This window comes from Malaclemys terrapin, chromosome 6 (assembly GCF_027887155.1).
Source record: "Malaclemys terrapin pileata isolate rMalTer1 chromosome 6, rMalTer1.hap1, whole genome shotgun sequence".
NCBI lineage: Eukaryota > Metazoa > Chordata > Testudines > Emydidae > Malaclemys > Malaclemys terrapin.
In genome coordinates this window covers 38,173,753-38,194,306 of record NC_071510.1, presented here as the reverse complement: position 1 = coordinate 38,194,306, position 20,554 = coordinate 38,173,753, and the positions used below count along the sequence as shown (strand labels likewise).

Genomic DNA, 20,554 nt, shown 5'->3' with positions numbered 1-20,554 from the left:
CCAGCCTGGAGACCTGTCTATAGTGCCAAATCCACTGTTGAAGCTGAACTTGCAATATTAACAGTGTGGGAAGTTTTTAGCTAAAATGTATACATATACAGTACATACACTTTACATTGACACCCCCTGAATGATTTGACCAAGACCACATAGTGAGTCAAACAGGAGACTGAAACAGAAGCCCAGACTTCCATGCTCTACTTCACCACTTTCACTACATATTCTCTCATATAATGTGCTTTCCTTCATCGTTAACCCCTGCCTTTCTTCATGTGTTCTGCCCTTTAATCAGAACTGGGGTTTAACTTATTGGAATTTATAAGCACAATATTTTGAGATTTCTCTCTTCCTTACTACACCTCTATGTACTCCAATCATACAGCCACCTGAATCAAACTTTCCAGTAATTTTTTTTTAAAAAGAGCATTGCAAGCTATTGAAATTGGAGTATGATGTTGTACACAGCAAACCTATTAAAAAGGGGTAACATTTTTAATAAGCATTCACTGTTCTGTGCTATGTTTATTACTTGCATAGTTAGCACTCTCAATCATCGGTTTGAGACAAAAATCCTATTGTAGCTCTGAGACTCAAATCAAGCATGGTCACATCACTAAGTCAGCAATCCTTATTCCTAGGACTAAGGATTAGGCGATTAAAATCTAATTCTGATAAAAAATAAATACCCTATTATACCAAATAGAATTTGTGGCAGCCAGTCAGCTTGCTGGATGGCCAATCATTCACCAATTAAAGGCAAAAAATTAAAACCTTCAACCCAGACATTAGTTTATTCATAAGCATAGACTTTTTTTTTTTTAAAAACAAGTATTTTTATAGGTTAAATCCCATAATTGCTGTATTCTAGTCTAATCACAATGATGCAAGAATGTTACACTGAACATGTCTTTCTTTAGCCTCACTATCCATGAAGTCAAAATAAGCATTAGACAGAAAGAACATTCAAAGAGATACGGTCAGACTGAAGATCTCTTATTTTGGGTGGGAGGGAAGTCATCTTACCTTTGCATTTTTTTTTTTTTTTTTTTTAAACTGACATGAGTGACTATTACTTGCGAGTGGCCAGCAGAAGAGACATAGGACTGCTGCTGGGACAATGGGAAACAGAACGCTATTAAGAAGAAGGGAGTCTCAGCCTACCTGTGAAAGCAGCCAGGAATCAACAACGGGAGGAATGGGGGGGAAAAAAACTTCCTGCTCCTTCCCAGCACATGAGATAGGGAATCTCTCAATTTCAGCTGAACAAATGCTGATACAAATGAGGAGGTACAACCCTCCCCCCTCCTGCACACCCATCCCAGGAGGTTACGGGACAGATCTGGGCACCTTGAATCCGAGGGGTCCTTCTCCAATCACTTCATGCTCACAGGAAGAGATGTAGGATCCAGGGTGTCTGTCTCCACAAGGGCACAACCAACCTTTGACTGAGTCTTTACTGTATTCCGGGGACTGGTGCATATTATGGTATGTTCTACTGCCCCCACATTTGCTGTTCCTATAAAAACTTCTGAGGCTAGAATCCAGACTTAGGAAAGCCTCCCAGTCCCAGGTGACTAGATCCTTCTCTGATGGCTCAGAGGATTCTTTCTTGCTGGAAAGCCCTTTAAAAGGCACCCAAGTCACAAGGATTTTTCTAGGACAACAAACACTAAACGGTATTTTGTCAAGGCAAGAAGTTGGAACCCTGACGTTTTTCCTGAACTGCTGAAGCAGAGGGAGCATAATAGCCCAAGTCTGAATATGGGGAGGTGATGGTGGGAGGGAGAGGGGGCACGAAGACACAAAACCAAAGACACACTATTGACTTACTATTAGATAAATATTTTAACAATAATATTATTCTGACAAATCCCAGTGCAAGCTGAAGATTGGGTTCCACTCAAGCTAGCAGAAAAAGAGGAACAGACACAGCTGGCGACTCAGAGATTTTATATGCTTGGTTGTCGAATGCACATTCCCTAATAGGCTACAACACACTTTCAAATGGGTTCTACGACCAGGTGGTCGGGAATGGGATTGTGATCTGTAGAGACCACAATATGAAGGAGAAGTTGAGATGCCTAGCAGATGCAGTGTCAAAATATTGGTTTCTTATTAATTGCCAGAGAAAAGTGTTGACAACAGAAGAATGCAGCAGCTGTCTGTATCACTTTTTACTCTCTTTCTTTTCTGTGGGGGCAGGGACGAAGTTAAGTTTGTTTGGTCTGATTAGGGCCCCTTTTTTGAATGGTTTCTAATTTGTCACTTCTTACCCCAGAGGTGTTAGGAACATGCATCAGATGCTAACACCTGCTTTTGATTTGTGCACTTAAAAGAAAGACAAATTCTGAAAATAAGCACAAGTCATACTATTATATTAAAAAATGTTATGAAGATTGGTGCACTACAGTAAGTGTTAAAATTCACTATATATACAGCTATAAGTGTTATAATAAGCACTTACAGGCCTTTACACTGTTAAATAATGTACTAATTAATCCTCTTCAATACTTCTGCAAGGGATTATCCATAAATAAGACATTTGCATACCGTACCAGTGTGCCGAGCTTTGGAGGACAGACCTAGAGTGAACAGCATTAGATTGTGAAAAAAATAGCATACTTCCTTAAGGTTTTACAAATCCCTGTTCACAGGATATCTACATATAGAGAGATTAAGTGGATTTGAAGTGGAAAGAAAATTATTTACCTGTAACTCAATCCTTTGACAAGCTTACTTCCCAGAAGATTTTGAATAGTGAATCTGGTTTCGTCCAGGAGATTTTTAGCAGCTGAATCTCCCACAGCAATAGCAACAATGCGGCCAGGATCCTGACCTTTTAAAAAATCCTGAAGTCTCCTGCTTTCGTTTTGATATTCATGGGTATCAAACTTATCAACAACCAAAACTTGTGCTGTGTCCTGGTCAATCACTCTCACATTTAGCCCTCGGGAAAAATTCCTTTCAAATGCATAAGAACCAGAGGCCAGCCCTGAGGAATACATAGTCTTTGACAGCAAAGTCCATGATAACTTCTGAGTCCCATGCAATTCCAGTGTTCCATCAGAGCCAACACCAATAAACTTTTTGCCAAATGTTGGCACGTGATCACCTTCATCTGATTTGCCATACAAGATTATAGTTGCTTTGGATTTATAGCGACAGTTCTGTGCTCCAATATGAAGCGCTCCACCATCCTTTATCAGGATAAAGCGAGTTCTCAAAGTGATATGTCTGGATCCATCTTTATCATCACCAAAGACAAGCAATCCTATGGGAAATAATATTTCAGTATTAAGCTATGTTTTAAAGAAACAGATTTTTTTTTAAAGCAAAAATTAAGCCAAACCTTGCAATAAAACAAAAACAAAAACAAAAACAAAAAAAAAAACACACCTAAATATTAGTGGAAGTTAAATCATTTTGATTTCTAAATGGATTTAGGAAAGGGAAATGGGTTTTTCCAGGAAGTCACATGTTAAAATCTATCTGAACAGAATTGTAACTTCTAGTATAACAACATTTTGACAAGCTGTCTTATAGTTTTATTAAGTATGATAATTGCTAATCTGTTCTGCCAATTTGTTTTCTCAACATCTAACAAACAATGCATCAATATTGATTCCACCAATCAGATACTGTCCTTAGAAAGTTATTGTCCAAGTTCTGCTTGACAAGGCTCCTAGAGTCTCTTGCAGCTATCCCACTGAAGAGCCAGGGGCATTTGTTCATCTGTTTATATATTTGAGACTCTTGACACAAAAGCAAGAAGTGCCGTAAAAGCTGAGGAGCTAGTGATTGATGAAGCTTTAATACCATTGAACCAATAACGACTGCAACATCAAGACAACTAGACAGATATGGGACATGGAATGATCTAGCAAAATTGTTCAAATTTAGACAGACCTACAATGCCTACGGTATGATAGGAAAGAGACGAATTAACTAATTCCCAAGAATTAGAATCATCACTCCATTTTTCTTGACTTTGGAGATTTATGGGAGTCTTGGATCCCATTATGCAATCTAGTCATAACTTACACAGCACTATCCATGCATCTGAAGAAGTGTTTTTTAACCTAAGAAAGCTTATGCCCAAATAATCTGTTAGGCTTTAAACTGCACCGGACTCCTTGTTGTTTTTGACAACACTATACAGGCACATTGGCTGCTGTGGGCAGCTTGCACGTGGTGTATGTGTGACAACCAGGGTCCAGACATCCCAAGGGGCAAAGAGAAGGTTTAAACCCCAGCAATGAACAGTTAAACCAACTGACTGCATACTGTATTATTGTACTATAAAAAACACATCAAGCAAGGTCTTTTATGAAAGACCATAATGTATACAGGCTGTGGGTATGAATTTACAAATTTGTGTATGTAGAAAACTGTGCTCAGTCTGTGGTGCACTTCAGCTATCTCTCAGCAGGGCAGTGAGTAGTCAAGCAGGGAGGGGCATCTCCCAAGCCTGTTTATACAAAACCAGCATCAAGAAACTATCCATTGTCCAGCCCAGGAAAAGACAATGATGGACCATTAGAGTTAAGGGAAAGACACTGAGACAATTTGAAACTGAAAAGAACATCCAGGCTCCCCACATAGATTAACCATGAATCACCACCAGGGGCAGGAGGAGTGGGGGATTAAAGAAGCCTTTTAAAAGAAAGCTTGGAATTGAGGGTTTTTTTAAATCCAAAATTTGGGGGGACAGGCTCAAGGGGAATAGCTTTTGGGGGTGGGGGGAGAATTGCTTTAAGGCAACAGGTAACTCTTATTAGAAAAGGGATTTTATCTTTAATATGAACTGCAAAAGCCTGAGATTGCCTCTTTATGCTGATTTTCCATGTGACTTGTATACGTTTGCCTTCCCTTACTAATTCATCTTTGAATCTGTGTTTATTTAAAAACTTATTTAGTTTTATCCCAGACAGGTTGCTGCTGTGCAAACAGTGTGGAGTGCATATGCCTAGGGAAGCAGAGAACAGTTTCAGGCCTTCAAGGGTGACGAGCCACAGAGAAACAGTCTGAGTGTCCAGTAATTAAGAATTTGAGAAGACTCGGGACTGGAAGAGCTGTTGGTGTCACCCTGTAAAGAGTAACTAGGCTGGTGAGACCTTTTGTTTGTGAGCTGGCTACTGGGTGTCAGGGAACGGAACTTTAGCTGCACAGCACCAAGTCCCCCAAAATTTACAAGACAGGCAGTGACAGAACCTCTTACTGATCTGTCTGGTCCCCAAAACATCACAACATATTACTCTTAACACACTGAGATATGCTACAGAGCCTAAGCACGTTACTAGTAGAGATGCAAAAGTGATAAGTAAGTTTTATGTCATTTTGTGCAAAAATATTAGTCATTTAGCACTGGACAATTTCACAACTCAAATTTTATTTTCTTCAAAGTGGTCATTTTCATATTGAAACTATCCAAGATTTTAAAATAGTGTACATTTTCAATGCAAAAAAGTAATTGTTGGAATGATGTTCAATTCTGAACTTTCCTAAAAAAACAGAACCATCAGAGTGAAAGAGCCCCATTTTTTAAAAGTACAAATGCTAATTTTCAAAGTTTTTCCACTAAATATTTCAAATGAAACACAAATAAAGTTCTCACATTTCATTGCCGGGTTTCTGCAGACATTACTAATGCAGAAGAGCAAGTGTTTTGATAACACCTGAATAAGGAAAGGGAAGTAGATGTTTGTTTGTCTATGCCAACTTCCCTTCTCATCTGCCTCCCTCTTCAGCCAATGTTGTCACACTCACCTACACCTGTCTAAATGTGCTTGGACATAAATCAGAAACGTGTTAAAAATGGGACATAACAGTTGATTGAAGCACATGGCTTGTTTTGCCATTACACACCTCCATCCTGTATGACTATAGAGTGCACTGTAGCATCCAAATTCAGACGAAACAAATCCCCCTTTTTGATGATAACTCTCTTTCCAGGATCTTGTCCAGGGTTCCAATTCCGAAGACGAGGGTTCTGATCTGGACAATTCTCTGCAATAACCAACTCAATTAAAAACACCATAAACACATTAAGACAAGACATTGCCATATAAAATCAAAAAACACAAGTCAGGGGTTGTCCTCCCTCTACAGCAACATGAAGGTTTCATTCGTTAGGAACAAGTGGGTACAATGCATATGACGTTTCTTTTTCAAATTAGATGGAATGGATCAGAAATAATGGATGACCTTGTTTCTTTCTGTTGTTTTCCTAAATTTACCATAGAAGATACTGCAGTTAGTCGCATCAGTGTTCAAACTTATACGGCAAAAACAGTGACAGGATATGCGAAGGCTGACTAAGCTTTAGTAGAAGGAATGTATTCTTGTTCTTAAACTGAGCCACTTAGCACAATAAAGAGCATTACAAAATGCTCCTGCCAAAAGGGCACCAATCATTTAGATACCAAGGTGACCTGTATGCTATCAGCTAAAGTTACAAAAACCTAGAATTCTCTTCTCTCAACGATTGGGTTAAGACTGTTAAAATAGCTGCCTACTGCAGCAGTAGAGACCGGCCTCCTCATAGCACGGAGGTGGGGCGACAGACAGATTGGAGAGAGACTCTCTAAAGCATCTGGAAAAGGAGATATTGGGGGTAGGAGGGCAAACACAATAGATGCCAAGACTAACAGGCCAGCACCCAGTGTTGGAACAATGGCTGGATGATTCCATGTCAATGGAATTCATCCATGTAGCCTTCTCACTTCTCCTTCAGAGACAATCTTACATCAAAAGGCAATTTAGCTTCAGAAAATAAATGGGCATGTAAGAATAGACAATTGTAAACACCCCTATCTAAGGAACTGGGATAGCCACCCTGTTATGAAGTAGTATCTATTCAGCTCATCTTTACTGTGATCATTAGTATTTCTGATTTATATTTTGTAACTTATTTAACACCATATTCTCACTTCAATCCTTTTCTACACTGTGAATTCATATCAACCCTTTTCACAGGAGCCAAGATTTGACTTAGAAAAAGAAGATTAACACAACTAAATATGTAAATACATGGGCAGAAGAAACCTAAGGGATAATATAAAGTCTACAAGAAAACAAAGGAAGGAAACATCAGGGCAGGAGAAAGTTGTTTAGGGTGGTCCAAAGTAGTGATGATATAAAACTCAACAAATGAATTTGAGCTAACTAGCAGGAAGCGTTTCCTTAATAGTAATATCTGCTAGACTGTTGATAAATCTTCAAAGGAAATGGAAGCCCCATTATTTCAGAATTGGACTGTACAAACACATTGCTGGGGCACCAAAGGGAAATGTAATAAGATGATCTAATGAGACAGTAAATTTACTATAAGTTCTATGAAAAGATCTATAAAATGCAATGCTAAAGGACTGTAACTTCAGTGCAGATATAGGAAGGAGGGGGATAAGAGAGCAATTCTAAAATTGAATGTTTTAGGATCTCCAATTAATTAGATGGTGACAAAGGAGATATTAACATCACAGGCACAAAATTAAGTTCCTCGAACATAAATATTCTTTTGAAACACAGAATGTGCATCTGTTCTCTGATTGCGATGAAGAAAATTAAGACTTTTTTCACAGCTGGAAGTGCATTGAAAATCTTCCTTAACATACAGGACAAGGGACCACAATGAAGCACCCAGCATTTAATACTGCACAATGTAACACCCTCCAAAATCATCAGTTATGTTTTACACATATACACTTTTCAGTATATATTCCTGTTTTCAATTATTTGCAATTTTGGCAGATAACTATGCCAAACTAACCATTCAGGCTGAAAATTTTCCAGGCTGGGTAGTTGCTTGATTTTAAGTTTCAGCAAAAGCAGTTCAACTGTTTCTGAGAACAAATTTAAGGGGAAAATATGCTGTTTTTCAAATGTTTTATATATATATATATTAGATACACACACACTTTAACTGAGAAGCTTCGGAGCAATAACTTAAAATTTGGCAGAGGGTTGAGTAGGCAGGGGTGTCACCACTGTGGCCACATAGGAACCTTTCATTGTCCCCACAAAAATCCCTCAAATTTAGGGGGATAAGCCTCTGGAAAAGTCACCACTTTCGTATGCTCAGTAGAGGCTTACAAAAGTCTGGCAGCTAAATTCTCTGAAGATTCTGTCTATCCTCAGCATGATACAGCCCAGGGCTGCAAGTGCCAAGCAGAATTTCTCTACATTTGCTCATCATTGAAGCCCGGGGTCTCTTGTAGCATAAGACAGTGGTACCAAGAGCAGAGAGGAGATTGTCTCTCCTTGTGCTCTCACTGCTCTCCCTTGCTGTACTAAAATAGCCTGACTAGAACATAGGGTGAGAGGAGCAAGGAGGAGGGCAGAAGCAGAGAGGGACAAGCTGGGAGGACAGGACAGAAAGGGACAAGCTCAAGGGAAAGGGTCTAACCACTACAGCACACTGCCCTCACCCCCAAAACTTAGAATTCAACCCATGGTTCCCGAGTCTCACTGTTTCTCTATTAAATAGCTGTGAAAACTATTAGCAAAATGGGCATCTCATCCCACCTCTAATATTCACAGAGGATACCAGCCTACTACTTCTACCACTTATGCCATTAGCTCAAGTGGTAGACACAAGTCTTTGCTGTGGATATAAAGATTCCAATCCTGCTGAAAAACTATGAGGGGGAGGAAGGGATGCAGAGTCAGCATGATTCCACATGACAGAATGTTTGGTTTTTTTTTTTTTTTTTTTTTTTTTTTTAAAAAGGGATGTAAGTGGAATTCTCCTTTAGATAGATGGAAAATTCCAGTCAATGTGTCATTTATTTTAAGACACACGGAATAAATTTATGCAGGCGGAATGTAACTAGCTGTATTGGAAATGGCCTAAATTCCAGGATTAATACTTCTGTTCTTGTAAAGAGAGCAATGAGATCTCTAATAATGCAAGCACTCAGGACCTGGGTTTTAGATCTCAAAGAAGACTGGACCTCAAGGAATCCAGTGCTCACTACCGTATTAATGAACTGATTAAGGTATAACTCAGAGAATAGTGCCACCTACTGAACCATCAACACCAACACCTTGCGTTTCCTTGGAAGTCTGCCAAGTACCTATCAGTCACAACTCTATTTAGGGTGCAAAATTCAACCAATTCAAAAGGCTGATGAAGGAATGGCTACAAATCAAATAAATGTCATCTTGAAACAATCTGCATATAAACACAAACGCACACTAACTCTTTCATAATTTTACAGATTTTAAGGCAAGAAGGTACCATTATGATAATCTAATCTGACCTCCTGTATAACCCAACCCAAAGAAATTTACCTAATAAACTCTTCAACAAATCCATTGCTTTTTAGAGCCTCCACTTTACAAAGTCTCCCAATCTAGATTTTAAAAGACTTCAAGTCACCTCCTACTAACCTTCTCTTGGATAAACTAACTAGATTGAGCCTCTTAAATTTTTCACTGTAAGGCAGATTTTCCTAGAATTTGAATAATTCTCGTGGCGCCTTTTGTATCCTTTCCAATATCTTTTTTTGAAGGGTTGACACCAGAACTGAATTACAATGGGAATACCACCTCCGGACTCTCATTCAGTATTCCCTATTTACACATCCAAGGATCCCACAGCACTGCACTGGGAGCTCACATTCAGTTGACTATCTCTAAGTTCTTTCCATGGTCACTACTTTCCATGAGACAGGCACACACCCTGTAAGAGTGGTTGACTTTTGTTCTCACATGTATGACCTTGCTGTGACATGGACAGACTGGTCAACTGGCATATGACCCATAACAACTTCACAGGAGGTACTGAAATGATAAACAGATTCCCTGGCCATTCCCTGCAGGTAGTTATCAAAGCCATGTTAAGTAGACTAGAAACTTTAATATGTTTACTTAATATTGTTAGAGAATCAAAGGGTAGATGCTAATTATATTTGTTTATGTTTACCTATATCTTGTTAGAAGTTTAACAATGTGATCTAATTAGCTTGTAGATGCTAAAATTCTGTTCCGGTCTCATAATGCTTCATTACGGAATTCTATTGATTCAGAGATCAAAAAGGGGATATTATCATTTAGATGGGACATGTGTAATAATATTATTGTCCTAATTTCTCTTTGAAACTTGTAAATTCCACATAGTAAACTACCTCTGAATATGCTAATGGTTACCAGTGTATGCATAGGAAACAGAGATTAGCTTCAAAGCAACAGTATACATTACCTATTCTTCATCCAAGGAAGGTCCTACTGTGATAGATGACTGACTGCAACTATAAAGAAAGCTTTGGGCCTGATCCTTTTTAAATCTCCTATCTGCTTAAACTTTGACAGGGAAAGTTTAAGCCCCCAAGACTGAGGTATCCAGGTCTACTCTGGAATTCTCATGGAAGATTTTGAACAAACTCAGCACATGGACTGCCTACTGGACTATAACCTTTTAAACTGATTCCTGAAGGACTCTTACAAATCAGCAGCCTCACCATCTCTGCTATGAAACTGACCTGATAACTTTACTCATATGTGTATGTATACTGATCTTTTAACCATAGCAACTCTCTTCTTTCTTTTGATTAATAGATCTTAGGTTTAGTTAATAAGAATTGGCTGTAAGTGTGCATTTTGGGGAGATCTGAAATATTCATTGACCTAGTAGGCAACATGTCCGATCCCTGGGGATTGGCAGAACTTTAAGTATGGTGAATCAGATTTATAGTAATCTCTTGCTATATTAGACTTGGCTGTCTGGATGGGAGCCAAAGGCTAGATTGCTTAAAGGAGGCTGTAGTTTGGCTTCATAGTAACCAGTGTGGTAATACAGAAGTGGTTTGGTTACTGGCTTGGTAAAATCTAATTATAGAATAAACCACCGGTGTGGGGGATTGCCCTATTCCTTGCAGTTAGCCCAGAATGTGGCACTCTCAGTGTGGCCCCTCCAGGCACCATGGTCACACTCGCATTCGGCTGTTTTAAAGCACATGTTGTTCAAATGAATCCAGGTTACCACCAAGTGATCAAAGTCACACTGTACAACTGACCTGACATTTACCACCCCAATTTTTTATTTTCTTCTAGATCATTGAAGAAAGCTACTGAATAGCATTGGGTCAAGAACTGATTTCTGTGGAACCCCATTAGAAATACCACCACTGGATGGAGGTTACAATTACTTTTTGAAAATCAGTCATCAATTTTTAATCCATTCAATTTGTGGTACATTGATTTTGTACAGTGCTAATTTTTTAAATCAGAATGTCCTGCAGTAAAGTCAAATGCCTTCCAAAAGTCCAAATATATTACAAGTTACCTTTACCAACAAAACTTTAATTTTATCAATTGCTTTGACATTTTCCAAAAAAACCAAACTGATCCTCATTAATTATGCTACCATCCTTTAATTCTTTACTAGCTGCATCCCCTATTAGCCATTCCAAGATGATGCATGAGATTAATATCAAGTTTAACTACAGGACAGTTAACCAGGCCATCCTGTTTATCCTTTTTAAAATACTGGTGTATTAGCTTTTTTCCATTCCTCTGGAACTTTAACGTATTTTGGAATACTGAGAAAAACCCAACATCAATGGTTCAAAGAGCTCATTTGTCAATTCTTTTAAAACTCTTGAGTGCAGGTCACCCGGTACGGAAATTTAAAAATGTTTAATTTTATTATGTGCTGTTTAACATTCTTCCTAGTTATGGTTGGAATAGAATATATTATTGCTGACCTATGATCTCATCATCCAGCCTCTCCCCAAATACAGAACAGAAATATTTGAACATTTCTGTCTCTTCTGCATCACTGCTAACAATTTTATCATTCCTAGCTAGTAATGGATCTATAGCACCACTAAGATTTATTTTGTTCCCAGTTAATTAAAAGTTTCCTTCTTATTGTCCTTCGCCCTAGGGGCCATATAGTTTTCATGGATACCTTTAGCTCTTCTTATAAATTGCCTGCTTTTAGACCTGTTAACACCACTGCTATCAACTTCCCCTTTTTTACCCATGTGTTATATTATTTTTAACAAAATATATTTGTTAAATAGATAAACATCAACATCAAATATATATATTTATTTTTAACATTAATACTGATTGTTAAACTATATTCATAGGCAGTTTAACTTGTAATAAGAATTCATTTACACAACAACTTACCATCTGGTGCATATTTTGAAGATATTCCCAAGATAATTGCCAGTGCTATAAAAAATGAAAAGCTAGAAATGCCAAAGCAAATGAGAGTATTTTTGTGTCTTTTCTTTCTGCTGGTTTCTGCTTGACAGCGCTGCTCCTCTGGCGAGAGGGCAAATGTTGCATGGGCTTCTTGTCCTGCAGATGTAAATTTGGCTGAAGTTTGGCTCTTTGGACGTGGGGGTGGACGAAGAGGAACAATTCTCCCTGGAACATAGCCAGATGATCGATGGCTGCTCCCATTCTGAGGCTGAAGGAAAGCAGGGGAATTCCCCCTGGGATCAGTGGCTTGCATGTTATAAGGTCACTGAAGGGGGGGAAAAATAAATGAATGAATGTATGAAAAACAATCAGATAGTTTAGGTCGTGTGTGTTATGTGACTATTGTCTCTCTCTCGGTTATCACTATACTGTACCAATATGTTACAGTAAATTCTGGCTACTACAATAACAGTTCAAAACATTAGTGCATAAATTAAATAAAACTTTAACAAAAAATTTGCTACAGGGAATCTAACCACTGACCATTTCTCAACATTTCAACACAGTAATTGCTGATCCCCACTAAATTTTTAATTAAAATGTTTTTGTGTATAATTTTGTGATTAAGAAGTGACTGGTTAAACAGTAAGACAGCTATGTCAGCACAATCCCCACAATAGTTATGCAGAGAATGCCTAAATGTATTTCTACAGTATGCAGAAACTGAATCAACTCTTCATTGTTCTCCCTTCAATAAGTGAAACATGAATTTCCTTCACTTCATATTTTAATCACCAAAATATTTTCATTTAACATGTACGAATCTCAGACATAGTGTATTTACACCCATCTCCCCTTCCTTAGATGCAGTTATGTTAACATGTATAATCAGGACAAGCATAGATGATCTGCATGCAGTAATTTTTGCTTACAGCATGACTTTGTTGTTAGGAAAGGTGTGTCTGGAATGGCTTTATAAGCAGATCACCTGCATCCTGTTCAGCAAGGTCTCATGATACTTCTCTTTGCCAAGCTGCGTGGGTTGTGACACACAGTCTGGGAGCTATATGACCTCTCCAGACCCTTGCATTTATCACCCAACATAGAGCAGAATTTTTGTTCCAGTTGCTAGCAACCCTCTCTCTGAGGGAGCTAGTGACAAAGACCCATTAAAAATATGGTTCCCAGACCCACATCATTCTTGTCAGTTGTTCAGAGCTGACAAATCTTAATTTATGGTTTGCTTTAAAAGATACATAATTTGCACTATATTTCAATTTTTGTCTAATATTTATTGCAAGCAGTGTTCTGAAAGTCAGCATGTATCCCATTAAAATTTCCAGAGTGGGATATTTGAGAAAGCTGAGTAAACTGAATATATGTGAAGCTTGATCTACTAAAGACTATAGGTTCAGTTAAATAACACATGCTGATGAATGATAGAAATAGGAGCCTACCAATAACGAGACAAAGACCCTTTATTCTCCTTCACTAACAAAGGAGTCCTAAAGTACATATTCTAAAATGCCAGGCACATTGATGAAGGAGAGAAATTACAATGGTAATCTTATTCTGAGAAATAGCAGGGAATTTTTTGTCTCACATGCTGCAAAATCTGATACTTCACTGTTCCAGGGTGAGAAAGGCTGTTACTGAACAGGCTGGATAACCCTTTTATAGAAGACAATGCATCTCCTATACACATAATGAAAGCTAAAAGCATTGAAACACTAGCTAGAGAAGGAACAGCAGAGGGCAGAGCACAAATTGGCCCAAATCCTCTAGAGACTATCCCAATGTTCCTTGCACCTGCTCCTTGTGGCAAATGGACTTTTCAACATTCTTCCCTTTATTTTTTCATAGCTGTTTCCCAAACTCATTTACCTAATCCCCACCCCCAGATTTACTGTCCAATGTTTCATGAGCATTTGATGAATGGCTCTCTTACCATATGTGCATTTTAAACTAAACTCAACTACTAGACTTCTAAATAAAATACTGATTCAGATTTTACTTAAGAAAAATCAACATGTAGTCTTAAAGTCAAATTACTCTGAAACCTCAGCCTTCTTTACAAAAGACAGCACCTATTGCAAACTGGATCAAACAAAGCTATCCTCTAGTACAGTGGTTTTCAAGCTCTTTTTCTGGCAACCCAGTTGAAGAAAATTGTTCATGCCAACAGAGCTGGGGATGAGGGGTTTGGAGTGTGGGAGGGGCTCAGTGCTGGGACAGAGGGTTGGGGTGCAGGAGTGAGGGCTGCAGGATAGGGCTGGGAATGAGGTTCAGGGTGTGGGAGGGGGTTCTGGGCGGGGGTGCGGGAGAGGGTCAGAGCTCTGGGCTGGGGGTGCAAACTTTGGGGTGGGGGTTGGGGATGAGGGTTTTGGGGCGGCTCAGGGTTGGGGCATGGGCTTACCTTGGGCGGCTCCCAGTCAGCGGCGCAGCAGGCATGCTAAGGCAGGCTTTCTGGCACCGTGGACCGTGCTACGCCCCAGAAGTGGCCAGTTGCAGATCCAGCTCCTAGGTTGGGGGGGTAAGGGGGAGGCGGGCACGGGCCTCTGCGTGCTGCCCCCACCCCGAGCACCGGGGCGCAGCGCAGCGTCAGAATATGTAGGGACTAGCCTGCCTTAGCCAGGCAGCACCACCAACAGGACTTTTAACAGCCTGGTCGGCAGTGGTGATCAGAGCCACCACGACCCAGTGCCTTACATTCTGCGAGCCAGTACTGGGTTTCGACCCACAGTTTGAAAACCACTGCTCTAGTACAATAATTCCGATCAACCAGATGTGTGACATTTTAGAGCAGACTCATAACCCAAAGACATGAACCTGGTCTGAGAATTTTTAGATATAAGAGAAACACTTAACTCTAAGATGAAATGCCTGAATTTATAACACTCAAATCACAAAAGTTTCAAATAGTGCAGGGGAAAAAAACAAACAAAAAAAAAAACCCACAGATCCACCAGTTAATACTTTTTATTGTTTAACAGTATAAACCAAACCCAGAGGGGGGTATTCGAAGTTTATTTTAATCTTTCAGTTTGAGCTAATATATATTCTCTACATAGTGCCATTTCACAAAGGAGACCATTTAATAAAGATTTTCCTCTATTTTGAACAAGAAACGTAAGGCTCTTTGGCACACAGTCACAAGACAACCTACAGTAATTGTTTGAAAATAATTTATTTCAAACGTTTAGGAAATGTTGCAGGAAGTCAATGCTGCAATTCAAATATATTCCGTCATATCATAAAACTGATTTTAATACTTGCTTGGGAACAGCATTTTGCAAGTTGTAAAAGTTTCAGAATTTTCTATTCAAAGGCAAGTGATGTTGTTCTTCCAGGGACAGGTGGGAAAGAGATGCCCACAGAACCCTCCCACTCCCATCCCTTCCCCCAGAAATATCAAAATTAAATTCAAAAGACTACCATGAATGAGAGGTCTTGTACAATCAACAAGTTTACAGTGCAGCTCTGCTCATTCCTCTTTGCCATAAGAATTATTTAAGCATTGTGAATTTCCTTCTTCCTTTTGTCATTTTAAATTCTATGACAGAAAGAATGGTTTTTATTTTTCAATTTTAATCCTTTACACCAACAATTTTATGTTACTGACTTTTTATTTTAAAAGTGAGACATCACATTTGAAATTGTTGGTTTTATTGTTCATTTATACTTTATGGACGATTTTAGACAGTAACACACCCACCCACCTACACTGCAATTAAACACCTGTGGCTGGCCCATGCCAGCTGACAAGCGCACAGGGCTCAGGCTGTGGGACTGTTTCATTGTGATGTTGACATACCGAAATCGGGCTGCAGCCAGAGCTCTGGGACCCTCCCACCTCACAGGGTCTTAGATCCCAGGCTCCAGCCTAAGCCTGGACATCTACACCTCAATTAAACAGCCCTGCAAGCCTGAGTGAGCTGGCCCGGGGCCAGCCACGGGTGTCTAATTGCAGAGTAGACGTGCCAATATAACTTAGAGAATTTTTCACTTGACCAGAGCTCAAAGAGCCGGGAAGCGATGGCCCTGTGCACAATATAGCTGTGCAAATGACTGCATTTACATGTTTTGGCTGAGGTATAGCCTAAGTCTTTCTGTACTATATAAAGTGGACATTTTCCTGCCAGCTCCTGTTCAATTCAGCTTGTCCTCCTACCATTGTTGATTCACTTTCCACATCAAGCATGTTTCACCCACCATGGGAATTCACTATTTCCCCTTTAGCAGCCCCTGCGTCACCACAATTACAATGGAAGAAAGCAGAACAAGAGGGAGGATCCTTTGCAATTCAAGATAGTGGCCAGAGCAGCAAGAGCTATAAACACTGGTTTCATGGGGAGCTAGGGAAGTTTGAAAGAAACACTGGCTGGCATCTCAGCCTCCTAAACTACACAGAAGGAGGAGCTTTTTATGAGGCGTTTCATGCTCTAGCCATCTATCCTTGATGTGCAGCTTCTAAAGCAAGAGTCCTCTGATACAATTCCAATGAATTAGATTAACTGGTTATCTATTTTTACTTTGTGGTTAATCTTTAGAATTATTCCAGTACAAGTGAAAGTTATCAAATGATTTTGTGGTGAACTAACATAGCTGTCACAAAGTTGTTCGGAATTCACTGCAAATCTCCTATGTTACACAGTACAGAGAACCCTGCATGTAAGAATGCTCAAAGTTACACTCCTCTCCCCCACAACAGAAAGCTTTGCATATTTTTATCCAGTATATATTAAAGAGCTTTATTGAGAGCAACATTTAAGCACATGCTTAAATACCACTCAAGGGGTCAATAAGTATATGCTTAACAGGTCATTAACTTTAAATACATGCTTAAGTGCTGTTCAAAATAGGAATGTTTTCCTAAATTGGAACCTAAAGCACCAGAAATTGGTGTTACTACTCTGACAACCAGAAAAAGAACTCTACCTCTACTTCACAGGGGAAGTTTTTAAAACAACACAACAACAACAAAAACCACCCTTGCAAATAGGTTAGTCACTATTTCAATAACCAGAATTACAAATAGCTAACAGGATTTCTGGGAAATAAAAGTTTTACCTTCAAACATGGGTGTGCCTAAAAAGAAAAGGCCTATTTTCAGGAGTGCCGAGTGTGACGGGTTGGATCACAGAAACCCCCTTGGGAGCTGCCACCCGATGTGCAAAGACTACCCCTGCTTCTGCTTTCCCTGCCAGCTCAGGACTCCAGCACCCTGTCTTGCTGAGCCAGACACTCCCGTCTGGCTCCAGACACAGATCCAGGGTCTGAATCTCCTGTCCCAAAGCTGCAAGTTTACCTGAAAACAGCTCACAGTAGTGTGCTTGTCTTTAGCACTCAGATGCCCAACTCCCAAAGGGGTCTAAACCCAGATAAATCCGTTTTACCCTGCATAAAGCTTATGCAGGGCAAACTCATAAATTGTTCACCCTCTATAACACTGATAGAGAGATATGCACAGTTGTTTGCTCCCCCAGGTATTAATACATACTCTGAGTAAATTACTAAATAAAAAGTGATTTTATTAAATACAGACAGTAGGATTTAAGTGGTTCAAAGTAGTAACAGACAGAACAAAGTAAGTCACCAAGCAAAATAAAATAAAATGCGCAAATCTACGCCTAATCAAACTGAATACAGATAATCTCACCCTCAGAGATGCTTCAGTAAGTTTTTCTCAGACTGGACATCTTCCAGGCCTGGGCACAATTCTTTCCCCTGGTACAGCTCTTGTTGCAGCTCAGGTGGTAGCTAGGGGATTCTTCATGATGGCTCCTCTCCCTCTCTGTTCTCTTCCCCCTTTATATATCTTTTGCATAAGGCGGGAACTCTTTGTCTCTCTGGTTTTCCACCCCCCCTCACTGGAAAAGCACCAGGTTAAAGATGGATTCCAGTTCAGGTGACATGATCACATGTCACTGCAAGACTTCATTACTCACTTGCCAGCACACACATATACAGGAAGACTCACAGGTAAATACAGCCATCTGCAGACAATGGGAGTCATCAAGATTCCAAACCATCATTAATGGTCCACACTTTACACAATTACAATAGGCCCTCAGAGTTACATTTTATATTTCTAGTTTTAGATACAAGAGTGGTACATTTATACAAATCAGATGATCATACTCAGTAGATTATAAGCTTTGTAATGATACCTTACAAGAGACCTTTTGCATGAGGAATATCCCAGTTACGTTACATTCACTTATTACCGTATTTTCTCTAAAACTATCTCAGTTACATTATATTGACTTATTATCAAGTTTTTATAAAACCATATAGACTGCACAACGTCACACCGAGTATACACATCTGCTGTTGGCGTCAGTAGAAGTTGTAGATGCTCAGTGCCTAGAAGCTCATGCCACACTTCTTTAGATGATTAAGTATGGATTTAGAGGACCAATTTTAGGCACCTAACATTGTACTAGCACCCTTTTAAGAAAGAATTTAAAGAAACCATTCTGGGACCATGGTCTGATGCTAGCCAAGATGAGGAGCCAAGTCCTCTTCTGGCCTTGAATGAGGGTAAACACTTACAAACCTTCAGAGTCACTATTCCAGAGCCCTCCCAGCATCTAATCCTGAGAGACTATTTAAAAAAAAAGCAAGAACAAATTTACTTCTGAACTCCACCATAATGTAATGCTTCTTTAACACACAATATTTTAAAGATTTCTAGTTTGCTCAGGTCATTTAAAAAGAAGAAGAAAAAAAAAAAAAGCTTATCTTGTTGCTCTTGGCTATAAAACATTACAATTCCTGTTCATGAACTTCTCACACACAGTGTAATCTCAAACTGAACAGAACTCAGAAAGAACAAATAAGACATCAAAGAGGGCATCTCTTTCACATAACATAATACTTGCAATCTCACTACAGCTTTCTTGGCACATAACCAGACACTTGTTTGGTATGGAGCAATGAGATTAAAAGGTAGAGATGAAAATCCAAACTGTAAGAGAGGTGGAGAGGGATGAACAAAAGGATGCGAAATGGTTCACAATTAGCAACAAAGTCTGATATGTTAAACAGAAAGCATGGATGATTTTCTGAAAATCTGACATGTATAAGTTTACCTGCCTGGAACCTAGTTATCAGCTATCACAGGAATTATCCCACAAAAGAAATAACAAAACATTAGTCTTCGACAACTTCTCAAATGTATCAAGGCTCCAATTCAGCAAATCGCTTAAGAATATGCTTAACTTTAAGGATGTAAGTAATCCCAATGAAGTCAGATTAAGCACATCTAAGTGCAAGTATGCTTCCTTCTCAGGCACACATTTTCCTCCACCATTTTTAATTTTTAAAATGTCTATATACTGTAATGATAGACTGTTTAATAAGAACTTATACTTACTTATCCACATTTATAAAAGCAAGAAAAAGAAACCACTCATGCTGCAGGTGCATAAAGAGACACAAATAGTAGGGAATGCAGAATAAAAAAATATTTTTAATAAATGAGAGGAACCGTGATGGGCTTCATAATGTGTAAAGTTACTATGAACAGTTTATGTCACACAGTTTACTGAACACAATTTAAGATGGTTTATTTTCCCCCAGATGGTGGTATTAGAAAGTCAGATGAAATAGAAAGCAGAATATAATCAGTAAGCTGTAGAGAGAGTCTCAGATAAGACAGAACAGACTTTTTAATAGGTGAGCCAGGAGAAAAATAAACCTGGGTTTCTGCATCATGTAAACCCAGCCTTTTTGAAGGCTCAAAAATCTCAGACTTTTTGCAGTGTCTCAGTGAACGGATGAGACGATGGCATTCAGAGGAGGGATCACGTTTATTAGTCCTGGTCTACATTTCACACAGCTCAACTTAAGTTTTAAGTATAGACATGACTTTAGGAAACGTCTGGGAAAGGAGGAGCCTATACACGAGGGATGGACTCCACCTAAACCAAAACAGAACCAGATTGCTGGCATGCAAAATTAAAAACGTCCTAAAAGAGTTTTTAAACCAAGGGCTGGGGGAAAGCTGACAGGTGTGGAGACACATCACTTAGGTATGATTTATTAAATGAGATACTCTATATCCTAGCAAAGAGGAGAGGATAGAAAATGATAAAATGCAGGTAGGAACAGAAAAGAAAGCCATCAAAAAAGAGTCCCATTCAATTACATCACATGAAGGCATAAAAATAAATATTGACAAATTTTATAAGTACTTGTATACAAACACTAGACATCTAAATACTAAGATGGGTGAACATGAGTGAGTTTCTCATATTAAAAGAGGATATGGATACAACAGATGTCAGAGAAACTTGATGGAATGATAAAAATCCATGGGACAGACACAGTGATAGTAGTACATACCTAAATTTAAGCAAGTAAATAGTCCCATTGAAGTCAACGGGATCATTTA

General features: G+C 39.1%; 1 protein-coding gene across 2 annotated transcripts in view; it reads right to left on the bottom strand.

The window, feature by feature from the left end:
* CEMIP2 (cell migration inducing hyaluronidase 2) overlaps nucleotides 1-20,554 on the bottom strand; it is an 87,082-nt gene that overhangs the window by 35,757 nt on the left and 30,771 nt on the right. For both annotated transcript variants that reach the window (XM_054032009.1, XM_054032007.1), the window contains exons 2-4: nucleotides 12,139-12,481; nucleotides 5,866-6,006; nucleotides 2,710-3,271 (exon numbers count right to left, since the gene is read on the bottom strand). In XM_054032009.1, coding sequence (XP_053887984.1) covers nucleotides 2,710-3,271; nucleotides 5,866-6,006; nucleotides 12,139-12,469 — 1,034 coding nt within the window. In that variant the 5' untranslated portion in view covers nucleotides 12,470-12,481. The remainder of the gene's footprint in view (nucleotides 1-2,709; nucleotides 3,272-5,865; nucleotides 6,007-12,138; nucleotides 12,482-20,554) is intronic.